At 37.9% G+C, this 26,618-nt stretch overlaps 1 protein-coding gene across 3 annotated transcripts in view; it reads left to right on the forward strand.

The window, feature by feature from the left end:
• The window catches only part of LOC149158470 (alpha/beta-Hydrolases superfamily protein), a 155,448-nt gene that overhangs the window by 119,377 nt on the left and 9,453 nt on the right, over positions 1–26,618 (forward strand). Inside the window, exon 6 of one of the 3 annotated variants that reach the window (XM_089436233.1) lies at positions 17,488–17,591. The exons of the other annotated variants lie outside the window; for them this stretch is intronic. Coding sequence (XP_089292359.1) covers positions 17,488–17,591 — 104 coding nt within the window. The remainder of the gene's footprint in view (positions 1–17,487; positions 17,592–26,618) is intronic. 3 annotated transcript variants of the gene reach the window in all.

Genomic DNA, 26,618 nt, shown 5'->3' on the forward strand with positions numbered 1-26,618 from the left:
TGAGGTAAATAATATTTGCAAACAAACTCGACCCTTTGAATAACAAGTGAAACTAGGCCCAACAATTGAGATGAATTCGGCCCACTGAAGAATGACAAGAGATAAGCTCGACCTTCTTATTAAACTTGATCCCAACAACAACAACTCAATCTTTGACAAATATATTAAGTTTGTCTCCTTAAGAGATAGCTGCAAATTAACTTGCAATTTAAGCACAAATGAAAAGTTGATTAATTTCTACACAATGCAAACTAGGGTGGCAATGATGTCCACCAAAATTGGATGATTACGAGCTAGGGTGGCTATGGATGTCCACCCAAATTAGTTTGAGAGTCTCACCTAAACCGTCAAGAGAAACTTGCCTGAGCTCCCAAACCAAACACCAAGAAATAATCATAAACCAGAATGAATGAGAAATGGCCTTCTCTCCCCTTTTATAAGATTTTGCCAAATCTTCTCCAATATTCTAGAAATCTCCTCCTATTTTCCAAGTGTGTTTTGTCCCCTTTTATTTACGCCTTAGATAAACACTTTTTCCCCTTTTATTTAATAAGTGATTTTTTCCTCCAATTTTCCAAGTGAGTTTTGCCCCCTTTTATTTACCCCTTAGATAAAAACACTTTTTCTCCTTTTATTTAATAAGTGATTTTTTATTACTAATTAAAGTCACTTTTATCTCTATAAAATGCTTAAACTGCCACCATGATCACACTAGCCTCCCAAAGCCCCTTTTCATCATTCTGTCTTGTAGATCTTTTCATCTTAATTCCAACAAGCTATTACACTAACATGTTTCTCCAAGTAATCCACCTGAAACAACACCATAAGCATAATTAATTAAAACATGCTTGTTAGTAACTCCATTTTGTTGAAAAATGTGTAACTAGGTTCGGTCTTCATAAGTGTGAAATGTATTCTTGTAAATATAAAATGAAAAGAAGTTATTATTATTATTGGAGCATGGGTTTCACGCTCAAGTTCTTTTATTTTATAGGTCAAGCACCCATTGAGTGCTTCTAGGGTTTGTCCTAGGTATAAGAGTCATTGTCATATATTGAAGCAAGGTTACTCGGGAGCGAGAGCGACATTTTCAGAAGCTCCCGGTTTGGGAGCGAATCTCGGAGCGTTTTTTTATATGATATATATATTTTTTATATTTTGATGCATATATGTCAACAAAAACATGTAGAATGATGAATTAGATATAAAAAACATAGATTGAATCATAGAACAACAATCATCTAGAAGTTATAATCTTCATCAACCACGTCCACAGGTTAGTAACATACAACATATTGAGTCTCATGAATCATGATTCATCAATCTTAAAGTTTCAAGCTTTCAAAATTCAATATATAACATTTATCATCATTGATCACCAAAGTTGTACTTGTAAGCTAAGTTTAACCATTACAACAAATAATATCTAACATGAAATGAAATAAAAAGACTTTCAACTTTCACGAAGCATCATATTCATAATTCATTACCAATGAGTTATAATTGCCAACTTCAAACTTCAAACTTAAATTGTCATATATTGTTTACAAAAAACATCATAATAAATATGAAAGAAGCAACAATTATAAAAGCTACTAGAAACTAGAAAAGACAAGTAAATCTATCATCTACATCTTCCTCTTGCCACCACGAATAATGTCTAATTTTTGAGCAAGTCGTGGTGGTCTTCTAGGAGTCTCCTCCTGCACAGTCCCACGACCAGAACCAGAAGGCACATGCCCTCCACGTGAGGATGTACATGGAGGCGGCGACAACAAAGGAGCAAGACTTGGAACTCGAGCACTGCTACTGGATGGTGGGGGTGGCATGGTTGTTGCTTCATCTTCCTCTCTCATAAGTTCTGCTTCCAGTTCTTCAAGATGTATAGTGCCATCCTCCAAATTATCGTCCTCTGGGTGGTTGTCCCAAATTTTATATGTTGGATCCTCATAAGCCTGATCACAGTAATGACTCAACAACCTCAAGTTGTAGTGCACATAAACCAAGCTTTCTACCCAGTTTTCATTGAGTCTGTTTCTTCTCACATTATGTATGAAGCTGTAGGTGCTCCAACACCTCTCTGTAGAAGAAGTATTTACAACCTGTGAGAGAACTTTTTTTGCCAATTTTGGCAAAAGTCCCATGCTGCCATATGCTTCCCACCATGTGAGAGCATCAAATATGTCTCTATCTTCCATTGCATGCAAAGAACCAAACAAACTAGTGCAACTGAAGTATCTGCCTAATTCAAGACGCAGATTAGCACATTCCTCCTTGTCAGGTACCAACTTGTCTAATGCTTCCATATATCCTATAGCTACCTTTGGATCCGTATGGGGTTTGACCCTAACCCCACCCCAAGTGCAGGTTGGACCAACCAAGTTGGAGAGTAGTATTTTGGCATAAGGATATACGCCAAGGCATGTAGTGGAATATTAAGTTTATTCCACCGTGTACACACACAATTGTGAATCAGTGTATACAAGTTGGGATCATCTTTTTGGACAATATCTTTTATTTTCCCCAACATGGTATCCATCTACTCATACACCTCCCCAATCACTGGTTTATATATATTTTCAAAACGAATCATGTGATAAATGGGCTTGGTGAATTCCAATACTTGCCTCACACGTGCCCAAAACTGACCATCAAGAGCGGTCTCCTCCACCTGTTCAAAACCTTGCTTGTCAGCTGCATTTGTAGCCCTTTCCTTTAATACCTGCTAGTGTGGACTTGATACCATGCTAGCCAATGACTCTCTTACCTTCAAAAGGCGCCTGAAGGTGAGGTAATAGCTAGCAAATCTAGTCTTCGCAATCTTCAACAACTCCAATCTTGAGTGACTGCGGAAAAGCCCATGGGTATTGCTATGATTTGTAATAAATTTTATCATTTGTTTGCCTCTCTTGTACAAATCACCAATCCATTTGTATTGTTGGTTTTTGTTCTTAATAATATCATGCATCAAAAGGTTCATTGTGTGAACCAAACACCCAAACCAAAATATGTTGAGGTATTTATCCTCAATAGTTGCTCCCGCTGCTTTACAATTAGCAGCATTATCAGTGATGACTTGGATGACATTGTATGGCCCAATATGTTCAATTGTTTCAAGTAATGGTTCTGCAATGTTGATGCCGGTCTTGAACTTGTCTGAGTAATCATATGCTGAAAGAAAGATGGCACCACTAATAGACACAACAAGAACACTTATCAATGGCTTGCCTTTTACATTTGTCCATCCATCAGATACAATGGACACCCCATGCTCAGTCCTTGAATTTGTCATTCTACTAAAAAAATGTGATATTTTTGCTTTTTCATGATCAAGTCCAATGGTTCTAGCCTTGTCATACCCAGTGCTTTTGTATCCTTTAGGGGCATCATTTATGGCAGAAACCATTTCATGCCAATAAGGTGAGCGAAGAACATTGAATGGCATCCCACATGCATAGAGAAACTGGTAAACTTTTGAATCCACATCATTCCTACACCCTTCATCAAGGAAATCTGATATGGTTCAACGCCTTAAAGAGATGTTTGGTGACCCTGTGCCTCCATATCCACTGCGATAGGAGGATACTGAAGGAGTTCTTTGTGCATGTAATTGTGAGCTTGGTTCAAAGAAACCCTTTGATCTTTTAGATTTGTATTGGGCTTCCTCCTCTTCCCTTACATATTTGGCTTTCTTTGCTACTGACACACCTGTACAAGTTTTGATTCCTATTTGTTTATCTCCATCCCATGGCCTTTCCCGCAGAGGTGCTTTCTGGCACGAGTATATGAACCTGTGTAATTATTGTTGCAGTGGGCAGTGAAATTTAGTGGTTCCACCCCCTTTCCCAGCTTCAGGCATAGTAAAATATTTCCACAATGGTGTTTGGTGTTGTTTAGTTTTTTGAGTTGAATCATGTTCACTCTCCTCCTCCTCCTCCTCACGAAGGTACTCCTCTCTGGGGTTTTCATCAAATCCACTATAACCCACTTCTTCATCCCCTTCTTCATGTTCAACCCTCATTTTTCTACTCCCCAACATCATAATAACCAAAAAAGGAACCAAGAAGAAGAACATGCCAATCAATATAACCATGATGTTTGAAATTTGAAGTTTTGAATCTACAAAAAAACGGAATGGGAAAGGGAATGGGAAATAGAGAATTTTATTTATTTATTTATTTAGCAATGAACATAGTTTTTTTTTTGCTAGATTAGAGTGTAGATCCTACCTCTTTGGCCTCCAATCTCCCCTTGCAAGCTCTTCAAACTCCTCCAAGTTCCTTTCTCACCAAGCTCCTCTCCTTATTTCAAACTCTCTCTTTCTCTCCAAACTATCTCTTGCTCTCCAAACTCTCTTGCTCTCTCTCACTTAGGATGAAGTGAATAATGAGAAGGAGAGGGTTTATTTATTCCCCCCCCTTCTCTCCACGCCGCCGTCGCCTCTCTCTCGGCCGCGTGGGCGTCGCTCTCCGCTGGTTGGGAGCGATCACTCCCCGAATGCTCCCTGGTTGACTAAATCGTTCCTTGAGCGATATCGATCCCAAAAAAACCACGGAGCGGTTTTCCCGACCCACTCCTGGGTCGCTCCCAACCCGCTCGGATTTCGGGAGCATGCTCCCGACCCGCTCGGGAGCGCGCTCCTGACTCGCTCTCGACCTGAGTGCAGATTGCGAGTGGGATTTGGGGGAGGGGGACTCCCCTGTAACCTTGTATTGAAGACCATATGGGCACATTGCAAATTGTAAAGAAAAAATGATTTTGTCTTTAAAGTGTGAAAATACCTCCAAGATCAAGTTGGCCTACATGAAGAGCCACGTCCACTGTTGAAGAACCCTATATATAAAGGAACTCGTCCTCCATTTGGTTCACTCACTCCCACTCATCTCTTATGTGAAGAAGAAGAAGAAGTTGAAGAAGGAAGTGTGAAGAGGAGGAAATCGAAAAAGTCGAAGTGTTTCTAGGCCTTATCTATTTCTGTTGGGAAGGTTGAAGTTAGGGTTTCTGAGTTGGGATCTCTTGTCGTTTGATCTTGGAAGCAGAAGAGAAGGGAAGGCAAGCGAAGGTCTCGTAGGGCATGTTATTAGCCCTAAGACTCAAGACAAGGCAAGTGAAGTCAAGAGGAAGGCTATTAGAGGGAGATCGAAGTATCCTAGAGAAGCAGCAACAGTTTCTGGGGAGCAAAATTTAAGATCTACTGGGAGGTCGAAGATATTGCAGCAGGATGCCGTGGTAGACTTGATCTTCTAGGGTATTTGTCTGAGTCTCTAGGTCATGGTATTCGTCAATTGAAAGATCTAAGCAAAGAAGAGATTTACGGGTTTTCCCCATAAGAGGAGGGGTTTTGGCCCTTGTTTGCAGCCTATATACGTGTCACTGTTCTTATTGTTTTGGTAGCTGTTTGATGTATTGCACATTGGAATAATAACGAACAAAGCTAATAAGTAAAAGATAACATGAACAATTATCAAGTTAAGAGAATTAACATATTCATTGCCCTATTGAATTCTCAACATGGTATCAGAGCTTTGGTTCTCTAAGGGCATCATGAAGATCTCCTCTACAATGAAGAAGGTCATCAAGAAAATTGCAAACCATATCAAGAAAGGTATCAAGGGAGCATGGAGTTTCTTATTTTCTTCAAAGAAGGCATCAATCAAAGAAAGGGATGAAGATCTCTTCTCGGCTCTCTCTTGTACATTCCAAGATGAAGACATCTGGGTAATTGATAGTGGTGCATCAAGGCACATGACTAGCCACCCCAACCGATTGAAGACCTTATCAAAAGGAAAATCGGCTTACTCCGTGGAACTTGGAGACAAAAAAAGCTATCTTGTGAAAGGCATTGGATCATCTTCCATAAAACTCGAAGATGGAAGCAACATCCACCTCAACAACATTCTATTTGTTCCAGGTTTGCACAAAAATTTACTTTCTATTTCAAGTTTAGAAGACAGAGGAGATAGAGTAGCCTTTGGTGACGGAAAAGTAGTTGTTTGGGGGAAAGACTCGGGCATAGATCAAGCGAAAGTTATTGGTATTCGAGAAGGAAGGCTTTACATATTAATATCCCCTGTAAACCAAGCCCTAGTTCATGCTGATATTAGTCCATGTGAAATTTGGCATCGAAGGTTTGGTTATCTACATTTCAAAACACTTCCAACTTTAAGTTCCATAGTAGATGGAATCTTGAATCTAAAGGAAGATTATGAAGGTGTCTGCAAGGGATGTGCATTGGGCAAGAATACCAAGAGACGATTTGGAAGTAGTGCTTCGTGGTCAAAAGAAACCTTGGATCTCATTCACTTCGATCTGTGTGGTCCTATGACTCCAAATCACTTGGAGGCCATCTATACTATGTCACCTTCATAGATGATCACTTAAGAAAGACCTGGGTTTACTTAATGAAAACCAAGGATGAAGTATTTACAAAATTTCAAGAATTGAAGGCTGAAGTAGAGAACCTTACAAAAAGAAGAATCAAGATACTAAGATCTGATAATGGAGGAGAATATACGTCCAAGGAGATTATAGCATTCTGTAAGGAGTCTGGGATTAAGAGGGAGCTGATAATCCCATACAATCCCGAACAAAATGGAGTCATAGAAAGAAAGAATAGATCTATTGAAGAAAGTGTAAAAACAATGTTGCACGATCAAGATCTACCTAAGTTTTTGTGGGGAGAGGCAACAAAGACAACAATCTATATTTAGAATCGATGTCCTCACAGATCTCTAGATAACAAGACTCCGGAAGAAGTGTTCACTGGAAAGAAACCGTCTGTAGATCATCTATGGATCTTTGGGTGTCCTATGTATATTCATATACCAAAGGACAAAAGAAAGAAGCTGGACCCTTTCGGTATGAAAAGTATATTTGTTGGGTATAGTAACTCATCAAAAGCTTATAGAATCTATATGAAAGATGGACATCACATTGAAGTTAGTCATGATGTCATATTTGATGAGAGTATAGCATTCAAGAAGTCAAAAGAACTTTCTATAGATTCTGATGATGAAGAACTTCCGATATTTGAGGAGGAAGTTGACAAGGAAGGAGAAGAATCACACCATGAAGAAGAAGGGCCTAGTGAACTTGTTCAACCTGTGGTCATTCTAGAAACAAGGAAAAGACCTAATTGGTTGAAATCCACACTACTTGATGCAGAAGGTCATGGGGCAGCGCAAGGATCATTTAGAGAAAGTAAGAGACCCAAGAAATATTCTGGGTATGTTGCATACATGACAAAATTAATAGAAGCAAAACCATCCACCTTTGAAGAGGTTGTAAAACATTGAGAATGGAAGGATGCCATGAATGAAGAGTATCAATCTATAATGAATAATGGAGTCTGGGAGATCGTACCTAGGCCCGAAGACAAATCTATGGTTACTTCCAAGTGGATCTATAAGATCAAGCATGCAACTGATGGAAGTATAGATAAGTATAAAGCAAGATTTGTGGCTAGAGGTTTCTCTCAACTTGAAGGCATCGGCTATGAAGAGCCATTTTCTCCAACAACAAGATATACAATGATTCGACCATTAGTTTCTCTGGCATCATCGATGGGATGGAACATCCACCAGATGGATGTCAAGGTTGTGTTTTTGAATGGCATCTTAGATGAAGAAGTCTATATAGAACAACCCTTGGGATTTGAAGTCAAAGATAGGAAGGCATATGTTTGTAGATTGAAGAAAGCATCATATGGCCTCAAGCAAGCACCAAGGGCATAGTATGCTAGAATGGATGCATAGCTACAGAGAATAGGGTTCGTAAAAAGTTCTGCTGACTCAAACTTTTATATGAAGGTTGTAAATAATTAACCTGTAATTATTCTTCTGTATGTAGATGATCTTCTATTGATAGGTGTAGAAGGTCGAAAGAAGAATGTAAGAAGCAATTGGCAGCAAAATTTTACATGAAGGATCTTGGGCCGATGCATTACTATTTGGGACAAAAGTCTGGCAAGGATCGAATGAAACTATTTGGGTCAAGGAATGTATGTGATCGAGATTCTAAAGAAGTTCGACATGGTGGCCTGTAAACCTGTGACCACTCCGATGATCACAAGCTTGAAGAGACTAAGGAGTTCTGAATCAAGGCTCGTGGATCCTTCTAGGTATAGACAACTCATTGGCTCATTGATGTACTTGGTGAATACTTGACCGGACATATGTTTTGCAGTAAATATACTCAGTCAATTTCAAGTGGAGCCGAAGCATGATCATTGGATAACATCAAAGCATATTCTGAGATATCTGTGAGGAACCATCAACTACTGTTTGAAATATGATGGAAGGAATGATGTTCAATTGATTGGATATACAAATTCTGACTGGGGAGGTAGTGAGCAGGATGGAAGAAGCACTAAGGGAGGATGCTTTCCTTTAGGATCCTCCATGGTCTCATGGATGAGCAGAAAGCAAGACATCGTTTCTTTGAGTAGTGCTGAGGCTGAATATGTTGTAGCATGTGAAGTTAGCAGAGAAGCAATATGGTTAAGGAAGCTGCTATCCGATTTGTTTGAAGGATCGATGAACCCTATAGTGATATTTTGTGATAACACCAATTGTATTCGTTTGTCTAAGAATCTAGTGTTTCATGGAAAGACAAAACACATCAACAAGTATCACTATCTTGGAGAGCTAGTACAAAATGGTGTGCTGTAGCTATGGTATATCTCCACTTATGAATAGGTAGCTGACAATATTGACGAAATCAATTCCGAACAAGAAGCTTGTATACTCAAGGGACAAGCTTGGTTTGGTTGATTTGACCTCCCTAATTGAGAGGGAGAGATAGACACTACATTCTTGTCTTCACTTGGGAAGAAAGAATGGAGGATTGGGTAACCATCTGGCATTCGATACTCTTTGAGAACGTGGTAGGGCATTCAAGATAAGAGTAGTCGTGGACCGATATTCTTTGAGGTTTAGCTACCAAAGATAAGAATAGTCCAATGGAAGGTCATACTCTGTGAACACTCGGGTGGAGTATGTACCTTGAGAGACAATTATGATGGTGTCTATACATCATTGGTCTCGCCAACATTGTTCTCTCATCTTGTGGAGAGAGAGAGTTGTTCGTCAAGGCCTTGCTATGTGACAATTCTAATTAATATGATGCTAGACAGATGGATTACCAATCCAACTCTTCTTATGAGATCTCTTCAGATTGAGAATGACCGTGTACCTCTTATGAATACCTGCCTTGTTAAGAGGGAGTGTTGAAAAATGTGTAACTAGATTCGGTCTTCATAAGTGTGAAATGTATTCTTGTAAATATAAAATGAAATAAGTTATTATTATTGGAGCATGGGTTTCATGCTCAAGTTCTTTTATTTTATAGGTCAAGCACCCATTGAGTGCTTGTAGGGTTTGTCCTAGGTATAAGAGTCATTGTCATATATTGAAGATCCTATGGGCACATTGTAAATTGTAAAGAAAAAATTATTTTGTCTTTAAAGTGTCAAAATACCTCCAAGATCAAGTCGGCCTACATGAAGAGCCACGTCCACCCTTGAAGAACCCTATATATAAAGCAACTCGTCCTCCATTTGGATCACTCACTCTCACTCATCTCTTATGTGAAGAAGAAGAAGAAGAAGTCGAAGAAGGAAGTGCGAAGAAGAGGAAATCGAAGAAGTCGAAGTGTTTCTGGGCCTTATCTATTTCTGTTGGGAAGGTGAAAGTTAGGGTTTCTGTGTTGGGATCTCTTATGGTTCGATCTTGTAAGCAGAAGAGAAGGGAAGGCAAGTGAAGGTCTCTTAGGGCATCTTATTAACCCTAAGACTCAAGACAAGACAAGCGAAGTCAAGAGGAAGGCTATTAGAGGGAGATTGAAGTCTCATAAAGAAGCAACAACAGTTGCTGGGGAACATAATTTTAGATCTACTGGGAGGTCGAAGATATTGCAGTAGGAGGCCATGGTAGACTTGATCTTGGAGGGTATTTGTTTGAGTCTCTAGGTCATGGTATTCGTCAATTGAAAGATCTAAGCAAAGAAGAGATTTACGGGTTTTCCCCTCAAGAGGAGGGGTTTTGGCCATGGCTTGCAGCCTATATACTGTGTCACTGTTCTTATTGTTTTGGTAGCTGTTTGATGTATTGCATATTGGAATAATAACAAACAAAGCTAATAAGTAAAAGATAACATGAACAATTATCAAGTTAAGAGAATTAACATATTCGTTGCCCTGTTGAATTCTCAACACGTTTTACAGAAATCGTCGAAATGCAGCGGAACCAAGATCGAACTATGCGAAACTCTGATCCTGATGATGAAAAATGGAAAGCAATCCCAGTCGCCCTCCATAAAACTCCTCAAAACCCTTCGGGCCCACCAATAATGTAATCTTTCTCCTGTGACCTGGCTGACATAAGCTCTGGAAATCCCTCCTAATCTCACCACAAGGCAATCCAAAAATTGGGGACATTACATTATTTCATGAAGAGGAATAGTTATGCTTCTTGAACTATAGGTTGCCAATAATGATCAAACTACTGCACTCCTTCTTGACATGAGATTGTCTTAACTCGCTTTCATGCTAATTGTGAACAAGAAGATTGAATCAAGGAAGGGAAAGATTAGACATTTCATCATATGCAAACCATGATAAGGGAAATCAACTTTATGCGTTTATGCTTGGTAACTTTTAGCAACTGCAATCCTCTATCAAATTCCCTTTTTGCATGCAATATTGGAATAAGCAGTTGGATTATGCTTCAAGGTTTTATGAAAGTTGGCAGAAGTGGTAATTACAACCAAAGAAACTGACCTTGCTTCCTGTCTGACATAATTAGCATGATACTTAAACAATAGGGTTTCCTTAGTTTGGCGTCATCCTATATGTATAGTGAATTTGGCATAGACAATAAGTTGAGGTGACCCAACAAATGAGGGAACTGGCTGCTTCTCATATATCCTATATGTATATTGAATTTGGCATAGACACTAAGTTGAGGTGAGCCAACAAATGAGGGAACTGGCTGCTTCTCATATATATATGAGAAGCAGCCAGTTCCCTCATTTGTTGGCTCACCTCAACTTAGTGTCTATGCTAAATTCACTATACATATAGGATGTTTCGCCTATTGTTTCCAGTTTGGGGAAATTATGTTTCTAGGCATACCCATTTCAGAAACTTCTAGTCATTTCCACGTTTTATGCAACTTAGCATGGAAGAGATGGAAAACATTATTAGAGAGAGAATTGTGTGGCTTTTTGAGATTACTTTGTTACTACACATGATCTAGTAGTTCTTTTATGGTTGTGAATTGTGATATAGTTTTGTTCAACTTTTCTCCTTCTATATTATTTTTGCATCCTTTAATTTGCCTCTCTGTTTTTATTAACATTTGGACTTTTATGTCGTCTTTTCCTTTGAATTTTCCAAGTGGATGCTAGTTAGAATAGATAGATGGATAAATAAGTTTTATTCAACCATTCGTCCAGCCAAATAGCCATATGGGGCAAAAGTGTTTCATATCTATGAATCCTTTTCAATGAAACCAAATCATGGCCTATATCTACTCATCTGGTTATGATCTCCTTCACTCTGTATTGAGACTTGGTTGCCACATCATCTCTTATTTCAATGCCCTCTTTCTTGTCCACAACATTTTCTCCACTATCCTTGTTGTGCTTGCTACTAGATCCCCCTGAAATGTTGATCCTAATCTTCAACTTGTGTATTTAACCTCTCCTTGATTTGTGAGTATGCTTCAAATGAAGGAGAAAATGCTGATTGGTTTCTACCTCGATTTCTGTATACCTGGGATAGCCCCTCTCCTCCCAAGGTTCTCTGGGCTATTCCCATCTTCCTGCGTCATATATGAAATTGCGTGAGTTAGTTCTTAGAAGTGCTCTTACCTACTTTTCTTGCCATGGGATGTTAAGCTTCAAGTAGTTTTAAAATTTAATTTCTTCCTGTTCGTTGAAGTCATCTATATAATATTGTTGTTTCCTTTTAGTATGTTTTCACCATTTTCCGTTCCTACAACATTCCTGTACATGAGTTTTCAAGACGTTCCTAATCAGCGGGGCAACTTTCCTATTATATATTCCATTCTCTGAACCATTTTTTGCACTACAAGTTCCATGTTTTGGTCCTCCTTTTCAACTTTTCTTGTCTGATTTTGACCAGAATCCTGTTGCCATCCATGGTTGCCATTTACTGTCTATCAGTGTTTTAAAAACCGACTGGTTTGAAAAGAAATCAGTCAAACCGACCGGTTCATTAGCTGACCGGGTCAAATTGGTAGAAAAACTGGGTTTACCCACCTCTTTGTCCAAAAATCACATAAACCGGTGCTAACCAGCCGGTTTAGGACGAAACTGGCCGATTTATGGTCAAACCAGCCGGTTTCGTCCTAAACCGGTCGGTTCACTGCCAAGGCCGCGAAGGACCCACACAACGTAGTTTAGGAAGGTTCGAGGGTGTTTTGGAGGGACAATGAGGGTTGTTTCCCTCCAAAAACACCCTCTCCAAGCCTTTAAAAGGAGCTCACCCCCCTCATTTGCATCACACATCTCATTTGGAGCTTTTGTGAGTTTGATTGGGAGCTTGGAGAGTGTTGAGTTTTTGCTGGAGTAGTGGAACAACAGAGAGCTTGAGCTAAGTAGTAGTCATCATGCCTCCAAAAGCCAAGGATATTGCATGGGCTCATTGTGATATGATTGATGGCAAAATGATCTACAAATATTGCCAAAAATCTATTGAAGGAGGGGGTATTAATAAGCTCAAGCAACACTTGGATGGGATAGGAGGCCATGTAAAGCTATGTGGAGCACCAAATGAAGTAATATGGCATATTAGGGTAGAATACATTCAGAAGTTAGAGACTCAAGTCACTGAACCAATAGAGAAGTTTGTGACTCAAGCAGTTGCAAAGTTTGGGAGTCGAGACTCAACCAACCGAGTTTGATCATGATGACTCATGAGAAGTTTCAAGTGATAATGCTGCTCACTGTTATCATATATGTAGACTTGTAATAGGTCAGTGGCCCCATAGTTTGTAGGCTTTGTTTTTGCACTCTAGAGGCCTTTTAGAGTCTCATTGATTATATATTTTGTTGTTGATATGTATTGCATTTGGTGCCATTTTGATATATTCACCTTTACATGGTATATATATGAGCAAACTTTGCATATTTTGTGTGTTTGGTTTGGAATCATGGTTTTAAATCTTAAAAATAGTTTTTTTCATTAAAAAATAATTATTTCATGTGTTTTTTTAAAACCGGTTCATTGAGATCTAACCAGTTCCAGTTTGAACGATTCCGGTTTGAAACCCGGTTTATTAGGTGGATTGGTCTGGTCATCGGTTCCGGTTTTTAAAACTATGCTGTCTATATAGGATCAGATATATCGATGCGTCAGATTCCTATTGTGTATAGTTCTATTTCAGTCAAGAGTATCTTGTAATGGGTGCTGCTTTTTACTCTTAGACAATGTGTTATTAGGTGCTATTGCACTTGGCCCAACTGGTTCCTTCTGTATCTAGGTATAATTGGTCCCCATATCGCACATCCATAAAATAGTATCGGGTTACTAGTGTTTGGAAGAGGAACACAGCATTTAATAGTGCCAAACATTTGCTGCCTCGTATCTGCTTCTGAGCAGGATAAGTGATTTCCATCCTCCTTGCAGTCTTTTCCTTGTGCATATGCCCCAGTGTAGCTTTTCATGGTATTCTAATTTCTAACCACAATTATATGTGGATTTGGATTATTTCTAGTGGTTCACCTCCAAAGCTGATTTGTCGCTGTTTTGTTCTTTTTTGGGTGGGAAGATTACTATCTTAATTTTGTATGTGTGCATGCTTACTCTACCATTGCACAAAAGGATTCTAAGGAAACTCTTTGCTGTCCTGCATCTGTATTTGAGCAGGAAAAGTTCTGTCCATCACCGTGTTCTTATCCTCGTGCAACATTCCATCTTAGATTTTGTTAAATTCTGACCCCAAATAGTTCTAGTTTTGGGTAATCTCTAATGGTCGCCTCCAAAGATATTTGTGGCTCTTCTGTTATTCTTTTGAGCAAGAAGACTACTATCTTAGTTTTCTCTGTGTTCACGCTTACCCCTACCTTTGTGCAAAAGAACTCTTAACACCTTTAGGTGATCCTGTATGCTGTGTAGGTCCTAGCTGTCAAGTTAGTACTTCATCATCAAAATAAGTTAAAAATTGGAAAAGCTTAATCATTTTTCCATCAAAATTCTTCTGCAAATTTGGTAGGAATTTTGCGAGAAGTTATGGTTCCACCTGATTGATAGGAACTTTGACCATGAAACTTTGCCCTTGAGGGTTTTAGCCCATTTTAAGATGACCCTGATTTTTGGGATTTCAAAAAAAAGTAGATTAGAGTGGAACTTTACCTTGCTGATGAAAAAAAATCCATAAAGGTTGAGTTTGTCCACTTTCAAGTGATTCATTACATCTGCATATATCGTAATCTTTGTTATGATCCCAACAATGTTCATCCTCCGACTCTTATGTATATCTTCTCTTTTTGCTTATCTACATGGAAACGAAAGTGCATGGGGGAGGTGGCTATCTTGTCTCATGTGATGTCACTGTTGAATCTCTCAAAAGGATTCTCTGCAATTCTGATTTTGGCTTTCACATGCTTGTGTAATCTGTATATCACTGCTCCCTATTTATTTGGGATCCCAAGTTCTTTTAACCTCTCCCACAATTCTTCATTTGGGATGGTGTCGAAGCCTTTTTTAAATCTACTAAAGAGCACCATAGTTCTTCATCTTTTCTATCCCAACTCTTCTCTCTTGAATAAGAGGGCCAAATCATTTCCTTGCTCCAAACGTTATCATTCTAGTTACACAATATAAACTGCTAAGTTGCATGGTATAGGAAAACGGAAACGCATATCTGAAAAGGGAATGTGCTGGAAATGTAACGCCCCAAAAATCAGGAAATGGGAATGCATATTTGAAAAGGGAACTCACTGGAAATGTGACCCCCTAAAAGCATAGTATTCAAAACCGGCTGGTTTGAACCATAAACTGGTCAAATTGGTATAGTTCAAACCAACTGGTTCATTAGGCCGAGCCATCCAATCGGTAGAAAAACTGGTTTTGAACCTTGCGGGCTAGGGTTTCTGGGCCTACCTGGCCATAAACCAGCCGGTTTATGATGGAACATGCCACTTTATGGGAAAACCGACTGTTTTTCTCATAAATTGGCCGGTTTATTGCTAGGCCAGCCGCAGACCCCATGAAAGGCGGTTTTGTGCTTTTTGAAGCTTTTTCTACCATATTATAATGTTGAGGAGATGAACCCTTCACTCAAACCAAAATCATTGGTTAGGCATGTTAAACTTTTTCAATTTCTACCATATTATAAGGTTGAGCAATCCAAGTTTAAAGACTTTGAGTTAGATGATGTTTATGTAGCTCTTGTTGATGATCCCATTTCTAATGGTGCTGAATCAATGATGAGTTTTATGAGTGATCATGTTGATCAATGATTTGTAGTTTTGATGTCTAGTTTTGCTGCTACTACTACTACTATTGAGGTTGCAGAGGACTCTGAGCCAGATGATGTTTATATAGCTCGTGTTGATGATCCCATGTCTAGGAGTGGTGATGAGTTTTATCATGAGGAGCATTGATCATGTTGATCACTGATATGTAGACTTGTAGTAGGCCAGTGGCCCCATAGCTTGTTGCATTTTTTTTTTTGGACTCTAGAGGCCATTTACAGCCTCATTGATTGTGTATTTTCTTGCTGATATGTATTGCACTTAGTGCCATTTTGATATATTCACCTTTATATGGTATATAGATGAATAAAATTTACATATTTTGTCTCTATTGGTTTGGAATCATGGTTTTAAATAAAAAATATAGTTTTTTTCATTAAAAAGAAATTATTTCATGTATTATTTTAAAGACCGGTTCATTGAGATCTGACCAGTTCCCGTTTGAAACCTGGTTTGATAGATGGACCTGTCCGGTCACTGATTCCGGTTTTGAATACAATGCTCAAAATAAATGAAACGAGAAAGCATGATATATATATATATATATATATATATATATTATGATGAAACTTTGAAAGAAAGCATTTAAGTTTTAACACTATAATTTAGAATAAAAACACTGATTCATGAGTAAATGAGCAAGTGCAAAGGCCCAAGTGCCAAAAATGTCATGCTACAACAAGTCCCTACATATTATTGAAATCATTGCCTATATTAGGATTCTCATCATCAATATCACCTTTTGAGCTTTAAAATAAGTTAGAAAAAGCTTAACATATCAATTCCAAATTTTGTTTGAATGATGGATACCCTTTTACTAGGGTCATAATAGAGGAGTTCAACAATCAATGCCACTTACATTAAGGTACATAGAGGGCTTTGTTTTCTTGATTAAGTGCAGTTCTAGATCCTCATAATACCATTCCTGAAATTCTAAAAACTGGTAAAGATGGTGGATTTTGAGTGGGGATCTAAAATTCTACTTTCTTCATATGAATTTGGAACCACTCTCAAACATCTTGAAACAATTAATGGTAATGTTAAAAATTTAAGTAAAATGATGAGAATAAAAGATAAAAAGAGATAACATTACCATTAATTATGTCGCATAATCATAACTTTACCATTAATTACATAGGATATTCATAACATTACCATTAATTACATAGCATTAGTACAACCTTGGGGTTGAATATTAGGCTGCCCCACTCATGAGTTATTGTTTTTTAAAAACTAATTTGTGTTTGGTCCACACACGCCAAACAATCATGTTGCAAGCGTGGAAACATGTTGTACAATGCCTGAAATCCGTTTCTAAGGGGGTGAAATGCATTTGAATTTTGTGAAACGCATTTCAGCCCCCTAGAAACGTGTTTCAGGTGTGTTTTGGAATTCCTGTACCGAAAAGTGGCAGGTACTTTTTTTTTGGGGGGGGGGGGGGTGGGATACACTATTATTTTGAATTTCAATGAGAGGAATGTTTGCTTCCCAAGCTGATTGGTTCGAGGCTATGTGTGACCTTGAACATGTCTTCCATTCTTTGATTGAATCTCTGTTTTTCATTTATTTCATATTTGGGTATGGTCTGCACTGCTGATATTCAAATACATTCCAAATCCTTAAAGAGATCTTTCCAAAAGATTCTACTGAATTTGGGTTCTCTATCAGTTATGAAATTTATGGGCAATCCATATGTATAAATACTTGTGAAGTGAGAATATTGGCTAAACCTTTGCCTTTATATTCATTTTGCATGGAATGAATCCTGGCAATTTGATATTCTACTACTACGATGACTTGATTCTTGTGCTTCTCTCTTTTGGGTGAGTTGGTGAAACAATTTATTGGCATACTTTCTCATTTGTCATATGCTGTAGCCAAGGGCACAAGTGTTATGACTGTTGTGTTGTTTTTTATAATTTATTTACTTGGCACTTCCCTGAAGTATTTATGCATTTCCTCACATCTTTTCTCACATTTTTCCAGTCAACATGCTGCTATGGAACTGATAGAACCTTATACTTCACAACATCTATAGTGGGAACAACAAGGGTATTATGTACAATAGCATATTATTCTCCTGTCTATAGGTATGTGTTTGATTGTTTGATTTGAACAAAGTTTAAATTTCCTGGTATCTTCTCTTCTTGTACCCTTTGATAATCTTTTGGAGACGTCCATGAGCAACTGATACCATTTATGAGTGGGAGAGGACATCTGTTGCCATGCTCTTTTCCCAGTCTATATCTTATCTTGAGTTTTCATTCATCAGAAGTCAAGGAATATTTGTACTTTATATTGCTGGTCAGTTCGACTTTTGGAGGGAAATACAATTATGGTTTGTGACTATGTTGCCAGGAAACGTGGGTTCCGGGACGGGTACATCACTTTTTGAAATAGGGTGTATGGGTTCATCGGGGTATATATATATATTTTAAATATATAAATATTATATTTTATAAATTATAATATATATGAATTTATATTTTTCAACTTTAAACAAGAAAACTAAAATATTTATGATTTAAACTTTAAAGATTTAAACATGCACATCATTGAACATTCAACATTCACATTGAAATTTCAAAATTTCTAGTTTGATATCAAGTGCAAATTGGAGTTTACATATTAATAAGAATCATGATATATGTCCATTGTCATACTACATTCAAAATTTGCCTTAAGGCATCTTCAAACATGAATTAGGAAATTTTAAAATACTAAAATAAAAATAGCTAATAGTGAACAATGGCTTCCTAAAGCCATGTCATCAGCATCACTCAGACTTTCAGTTAGCATTCTCTCCAAGTAGGAATCACTCATCTTGAGACTCTTGTTCATCCATAGCAACTGGAGGTAGCACAATAAGGCCATCTGGTTGTATCTCCTCATCCACATAACATCATTTGTGTATTGGTCCCATCTCTTGAAAGGATCCTCCTTGTACCCAGGGTCTTTTTGAGATATGAGACGAAGTGTGCTATGAATGTACACTAAGTTCTTTGCTTTCTTTGAGCCCAACCTATTTCTCTTTACTGAATGGATAAATGCATAAGTACTCCAATTCCTCTCGCAAGATGAAGAACTAGCTACCTGGAATATTAGGGGAAGCCCATTAAATTAATTAAAAATTTAAAAATAAAAACTAAAATGAACCCCAAAGAACCTGATTTTTGGGGTTCGAGGTACCCATCATCGAGGTTAGCTGTACTCGTCAAGACAAAAGAACCTATATTTTTTTAATGGAGAACCCGATTCTTCATAGAAGAACTCGGTTCTTATAGGTTCTTCTTAGAAGCACTTGTCCCTGAATCCGGTACTTAGGGACGAGAACCCAGGAAGGGTTCAAGAACCCCACCCCCATTCCTGAAATTCTAAAAACTGGTAAAGATGGTGGATTTGAGTGGGGATATAAAATTCTACTTTCTTCATATGAATTTGGAACCACTCTCAAACATCTTGAAACAATTACTGGTAATGTTACAACTTTAAGTAAAATGATGAGAATAAAAGATAAAAGGAGATAACATTATTATTAATTACATAGCATATTCATAACATTACCATTAATTACATAGCATTAGTACAACCTTGGGGTTGAATATTAGGCTGCCCCACTCATGAGTTATTGTTTTTCAAAAACTAATTTGTGTTTGGTCCACACATGCCACACAATCATGTCGCAAACGCGGAAACATGTTGTACAACGCGTGAAAGGCGTTTCTAAGGGGGTGAAATGCATTTCAGCCACCTAGAAACGTGTTTTAGGTGCGTAGTGAAACACATTTCACCCCCCCGGAAACATATTTCAGGCGTATAGTGGAACACACCCCTCCCCGAAACACGTTTCAGGTGTGTTTTGAAATTCCTGTACCGAAACGTGCCAGGTACTTTTTTTTTGTGGGGGGGGGGGGGGGGGTGGGATACGCTGTTATTTTAAATATCAATGAGAGAAATGTTTGCTTCCCAAGCTGATTGGTTCGAGGCTATGTGTGACCTTGAACATGTCTTCCATTCTTTGACTCTTTGTTTTCCATTTATTTCATATTTGGGGATGGTCTGCACTGTTGATATTCAAATACATTCCAAATCCTTAAAGAGATATTTCCAAAAGAGTCTACTGAATTTGGGTTCTCTGTCAATTATGAAATTTATGGGCAATCCGTATGTATAAATACTTGTGAAGTGAGACTATTGGGTAAACCTTTGCCTTTATATTCATTTTGCATGGAATGAATCCTGGCAATTTGATATTCTACTACTACCATGACTTGATCCTTGTGCTTTTGTCTTTTGGGTGAGTTGGTGAAGCAATTAATTGGCATACTTTCTCATTCATCATATGTTGTAGCCAAGGGCACAAGTGTTCTGACTGTCGTGTTTTTTTATAATCTATTTACTTGGCACTTCCCTGAAGTTTTTATGCAATTCCTCACATCTTTTCTCACATTTTTCCAGTCAACATGCTGCTATGGAACTGATAGAATCTTATACTTCACAACATCTATAGTGGGAACAACAAGGGTATTATGTACAATAGCATATTATTCTCCTGTCTATAGTTATGTGTTTGATTGCTTGATTTGAACAAAGTTTAAATTTCCTGGTATCTTCTCTTCTTGTGCCCTTTGATAATCTTTTGGAGACTTCCATGAGCAACTGATACCATTTATGAGTGGGAGTGGACATCAGTTACCATGCTCTTTTCCTAGTCTATATCTTATCTTGAGTTTTTATTCATCAGAAGTCAAGGAATATTTGTACTTTATATTGCTGGTCAGTTTGACTTTTGGAGGGAAATACAATTATGGTTTGTGACTATGTTGCCAGGAAACGTGGGTTTGAGGATGGGAACGGGGACGGGTAGGTCATTTTTTGAAACAGGGTGCGTGGGTTCATCAGGGTATATTATAATTTATATATATAATATATAAAAAGTATATTTTATAAATTATAATATATATGAATTTGTATATTTTTCAACTTAAAGAAGAAAACTAAAATATTTATGATTTAAATTTTAAAGATTTAAACATGCACATCATTGAACACTCAACATTCACATTGAAATTTCAAAATTTCTAGTTTGATATCAAGTGCACATTGGAGTTTACATATTAATAAGAATCATGATATATGTCCATTGTTATACTACATTTAAAATTTTCCTTAAGGCATCTCCAAACACGAACTAGGAAATTTTAAAATACTAAAATAAAAATAACCAATAGTGAAGAATGGCTTCCTCAAGCCATGTCATCAACATCACTCAGATCTTCAGTTAGCATGCTCTCCAAGTAGGAATCACTCTCATCTTGAGGCTCCTGCTCATCCATAGCAACTAGAGGTAGCACAATAAGGCCATCTAGTTGTATTTCCTCATCCACACACATAACATCATCTGTGTATTGGTCCCATCTCTTGAAAGGACCCTCGTACCCAGGGTCTTTTTGAAATATGAGACGAAGTGTGCTATGAATGTACATTAAGTTCTTTGCCTTATTTGAGCCCAACCTATTTCTCTTTACTGAATGGATAAAGGCATACGTACTCCAATTCCTCTCGCAAGATGAAGAACTAGTTACTTGGAATATTAGGGGAAATCCATTAAATTAATTAAAAATTTAAAAATAAAAACTAAAATGAACCCTAAAGAACTTGATTTTGGGGTTCCAGGTACCCATCACCATGGTTATCCGTACCCATCAAGACAAGAGAACCTATATTTTTTTAATGGAGAACCTGATTCTTCATAGAAGAACCCGGTTCTTACGGGTTCTTCTCAGAAGCACCTGTACCCGAATCTGGTACTTGGGGACGAGAACCTGGGATGGGTTCGAGATCCCCACCCTCAGGTTCGTGAACTCGTGCAACATATGTTTGTGATAATACTTTGAAATCATTTTATTCAAATTAATTTTCTAGATCTTAATAGCATGGACTATTGCTAAAAGCTCATTGTCAAAGATGAGATACTTTGTTCTCTTTTCATCAACTATTTGCTTTCATGTGCAATCACTTTGATTTGTTTTCTAAGTACAATCTTATATTGCATTACTGCAGGAAGAAGTACAAACAAGTGTACAACATGTTGGAAAATCAAGAATCTTGTGTATTATGTTTGACTTTCCTTACTTGATAATTACTTGTGATGTTAGTTGGTCTTTTATTACTTTTTATTTCTTGTTCATCAAGCAATTGCCAAAAATAATAAAGATCACAAAGAGACAAAGTACACAGGATATAGGCTCCAAGCTAGGGCAAAACCCCTCCAAAGGGGAAACCCAGAAATAATACTTCTCTTTTTATAAAATGTGTTCAAAATGGGACTTCCAATACCCAAGATCAAAGCCAAAAATCCTACCAAGCAACAAGCCAACCCAACAACAAGATGTCTTCCAAACGAACAAAGTTCCTCCAAAGTCAACGAAGATTAAAGCAACTTCACCTCAAAGTTTCAGCCTTGCAACAAGGTCTGCAATTTCGACCCTTGTAACTCGCACAAAAACCCTAGACAACTTCACATTGTGGACAAAAAAGAGAGGTTTTCCCAAGATATCTTCCTTCTTTGACTTCTTGTATTTCTCGCTCTTCCTTCTTCTTTGCTATTGCAGATCAAACTTGTTTGAGTGAGTGTGACAAATGAGTAGAAGTCCTTCTTATTTATAGCCTTTTGAGGGGGTTAAATAGGCCTCTTTAGGCTGACTTGGTCTTGGAGGATAATTTTGCTTTCTTGACTCAAAAATAATTATTTTCTTTTGTTACAATGAGTCCAAATGGGACTATAATACATGACAAAAATTCTTCTTTGACCTAGAAAGTCCTAAAAGCATGAAGAACATGCTTTGACTTAAAGTTGAGCATGAAACCCATGCTTTTATAATTTTTTTTTTGTTTTTTTTTATACAAAATATACAATGTTGTGTTTACAAAGATCATTATGAAGACCGAAACTAGTTACATTTTGCAACACAACAATGCATATGACCAAGTTATGAATAGACCGACAGTCTATCCCAACATATGCTAGGAATACTAGCATATTTTCCTTGTCCCCAATCTCAAAAAAATATACATCCTTTTAGAAATTTCCAATTATGGCTGCAATTGTTAATTTTCTGCTGTTCAATGTTGCTACAATTACTTTAGCCGAATTCTTGTCTTTAAATAGCAATCTTTAAACACAATTCAATCTTCCAATTATCACTAGCAATTGTAGATAGAACAATAAATGCATTGAACAATAAGAGACAAATAGGGGACACTAGGATTTGTCAAGGCCAGGGAAAAACCCCAGAAAGGGGGAAAACCCTTTCAAATTCTTCTTCTTATTAGATTTTCATAAAATGTTCAGCAAAGAGAAAGTACAATGATCCAATTCATCAATCACAAGAATATCCAGCAAAACCAACCATACAATATCCAAAAGATGAACCCAGTCACAACACTAATCAAAATCAAAGTTCCATGCCTACGGTCAGTGATCAAGATTTGCAACCAACTGTTATCAAAACCCTAGGTCACAACTGCACAGAGCTAGCAATCATGAGTGCGACTGCAACTCTCCAACCACACGGAGAACCCTGTATGCACCGCTACAGTCGAGATTTCCCTGTTCCAACCCTGCGACCCCAGAACAAAAATCCTAATCCACAAGTGCGAGCTCGACCCTGCAATTTCAGACCTGTACGAACTAATTCCATGAACCAATCTTGGACCTGTGCGAGCCAAAACAAAGAAGAGAGAAGAAGAAGATGCTTGATGATGATGTCCAAATGAGGTTCACTTGACTTGTATTTATAGGCTTCTAAGGCTGTCCAATTTTTCTTTTGGGTGACCTGTCCTTTTGAGCACATGTGGGTTTCCATATTAAAATTATATTTTCCTCAACCAAATGAAATTCTTCCATGGGCTAGGAGGGGTCTTTTTTGATGAAGAAGACTGTCCAAAGGAGGGAATTTGTGCTTGAGCTGCCAAAGTAACACTCCCTCTCCGTTAGGGAGAAATTACTGACTACAACAAATGTCCCATCTCAAATATCAAATCAAATGTCATCCTTACTCATCTCTGCTCATATTCTGAACACTCTCGAATCCAAAAGAATAAGAATTTGACATCATAGGGGAGCTCAAGCTGCCACTCTCTATCCATCGGGGAGCCATTGCTACCACTCATCTGTCAGCAGGAGCCGAATGATACTACCTAGGAAACTCTGCTAGCGGGGAGCCCAATTCTATAACTCAGGAAACTCTGCCAATGGGGAGTCCGATGCTACAACTTGGGAAATTGGTGGGGAGCTCAATGCTACAACCCGAGAAACTCTGCTGGCAGGGAGCTCAATGCTACAACTCGAGAAACTCTGCCAGCGGGGAGCTTAATGCTACAACCTGGGAAACTCTGCCAGTGGAAGCTCATTGCTATAACCTGGGAAAATCTGCTACCGGGGAGCTCAATGCTACAACCAGGGAAACTCTGCTGTTCTTCCCAACATGACCCTTAAGATTCAGTGGTAGAATACCAGTATCTTGTTAATTTTCAACTTCTCTATGCTATGTTAGTTACTTTTAGCCCAATTAACTTCTTCAATTTTAGAAGCTTCATAATGTAGATGGGCCAATCTTTGATGCCACAACTTGCTTTGATGATTTGTATCACGAACCATCACTAGAAGAGGTCTTCTAGTGACTTTATAGAGTCCTTCAAATCTAGATCCCATGTGAAAACATTTCTCATAGAGGATCCAATAAGCCAAGTAAGTACTTTTCCTTTGATGAAAGCAACACTCATTCCTTTGTCTTCCAAGCAAATATAGATACCAAATTCTTCTTCAATCCCGACACATACATCACATCATGAAGCAAAACAGATTCCCCAGAGTCCAAGTGAAATTTAACAGACCCAAAGCCTTTAACAGGATGAGTGGAGTTGTCTCCAAGAATAATCTTCAAACTTGACTCCCTCTACCAAATTAGAGAGAACTTCCTTATACCCAGAGAAATGATGAGAGGCTCCACTATCAACCAACCAACTATCCCAAGTATCCGGAGGAGAGGAACTAGAAAGTGCAGAAATAAGGATATATTTAGATTGATTAGTGGTATTACTTTCATACCAGGTATTTCTTATCTTCTTTTGAGGACAATGGTCTTCCTCATGATCACTTGAAGCATTTCTTCTTCTTCTATCATCTCTTCCATTACGATCATTCCTTCGATCATCTCCTCTTCTTCTTTGATTATTAAACTTGTTTTGATTGCTTCTAGTGTTATATCATGGACCATCGTTCTTCTTAGGGTAGGCTCGAGCATAATGGTCTTTCTTGTGACAATTGTAGCATTCAATGTGCGACAATTCCTTGTCTCTTCCATTCCTTCCGTTCGAATTTCGCGGAGGAGGCTTCCTTGATCTTGATAAATCTCCTTTTCCTTTTCTTTTTTCTTTTCTTGTTATGAGTGACGAAAGTAGCAGCTCTCCTTCTTCATGCTTTTGTATTTTGCCTCTTGAGATCATCCTTGATTCTTCTTGAGTGAGTTTTCCAATGATCTCATCAAATGATGGGAAACTATTGTTATTGCTTATAGTGGTAATGAAGGTTTCCCAAATAGGAGGGAGACCTCTAAGGGTTACCACCACCAGGTCCCTGTCAAGCACAATTTCCCCAACTCTCTGCAATTGATCTCTAAGACGAGATATCCTCATAATGTAGGATTGCACAGACTCTCCTTTATTCATCTTCATATCTTTAAGTTGATCTTTCAAGGAGATGATTTCATTCAAATTTTTGACTTCATACATGCCAGCTAGCTTATCATACATCTCCTTAGACTTCTTCAAATTTCCAACATAGGCAAGTAAATGATCTTGTAAACCATCAACTATAATTTTCTTTGCTTTTAACTCACCTTTCTTGTACTTGTTCTTGGCAGCAACGAGAACACTTTCCGGAGGCTCGGGAACTTTTCCTTGTATGTACTCCAAAACATCATTGTCCTCTGATATGATTTCCAACCTGATCTTCCATGCAACAAAGTTAGATGAGTCACCCAACTTCTCATTTTCCTTGAAGTAAGAGGTAGACATCTTGACTTGATTAGATAGGCTCCTTCAACTTTCCAAAGATGATTGCTTTAGCTCTTGTCTCCTTTGGGCTTGTCCTTCACCTTAGCTTGGGTATCATGTTAATTTTGAACTGCTCTATGCTATGTTAGTTACTTTTAGTGCAATTAACTTCTTCAATAAACAACCTTTTCAACCATAATTAATTCTTCCAATAATGAACAGTAAATGGTGATAAAACAGTAAATGCAATGACAATAAGAGACAATCAACACATCAACAAGAGACCAGGGAAAAACCCCCAAGGGGAAAACCCTTTGAAATTCTTCTACTATTAGATTGTCATAAAATGTTTAGTAAAGAGTACAATGAGCAATATCCATCGACAAGAGGTAAAGTCAAAGGCAACCAAGTCAACCATCCATAAATCCAATATACCAATATGAAAAGTCAAATCTGGTCAACCTTCATAAATATGCAATTTTGTCCAAGTCAACAATAGTCAAAGTCATCGCTAACTAGTTAAAAGTGAATGGTCAACCCTTCCAAACAACTTGGTCAAATCAACAATAAATGCGGCCTCATGTGTTGGTCAAAGTTAGCCCAAAACAATCAACAAAAGTCTAGTCAAACTCGGTCAAATGAGAGAGAAAGTTTGTGGTCAAAGTCTGCAATTTTCTGCAGTCAAAATTTGTGGTCAACGTTGGTCAAACAACCTAGAAAATCTTGGTTCTTGTGCCAATCAACTTGGCCTCAAAAAATCAAACTTTTCCTAGTCAAAGCAAGTCAAACCATGAAGAAAAACTTGGTCAAATATAAGTCAAACTCTCCCAGAAAAAGTCAATTCAAAAATTCCACCCTTGGACCCTCGCATGTGTGAAAGAGAAGCTGCCCTTGACCTGTACAAACTAATCAAATTCAGGAGAGAGAGGAGATGTTGTTGTGATGATGTCCAAATGAGGTTGAGGTTACTTATATTTATGTGTTGGAGGACTGCTAATTTGTCCTTAGGCCAACCTTGACAATTTTGACATTGTGGACTTCACTTCAAAAATACTCCT

Source organism: Pinus tabuliformis, chromosome 5_2, assembly GCF_031772625.1.
Source record: "Pinus tabuliformis cultivar Carrire ecotype Pingquan chromosome 5_2, CPIR1, whole genome shotgun sequence".
NCBI classification, from domain to species: domain Eukaryota; kingdom Viridiplantae; phylum Streptophyta; class Pinopsida; order Pinales; family Pinaceae; genus Pinus; species Pinus tabuliformis.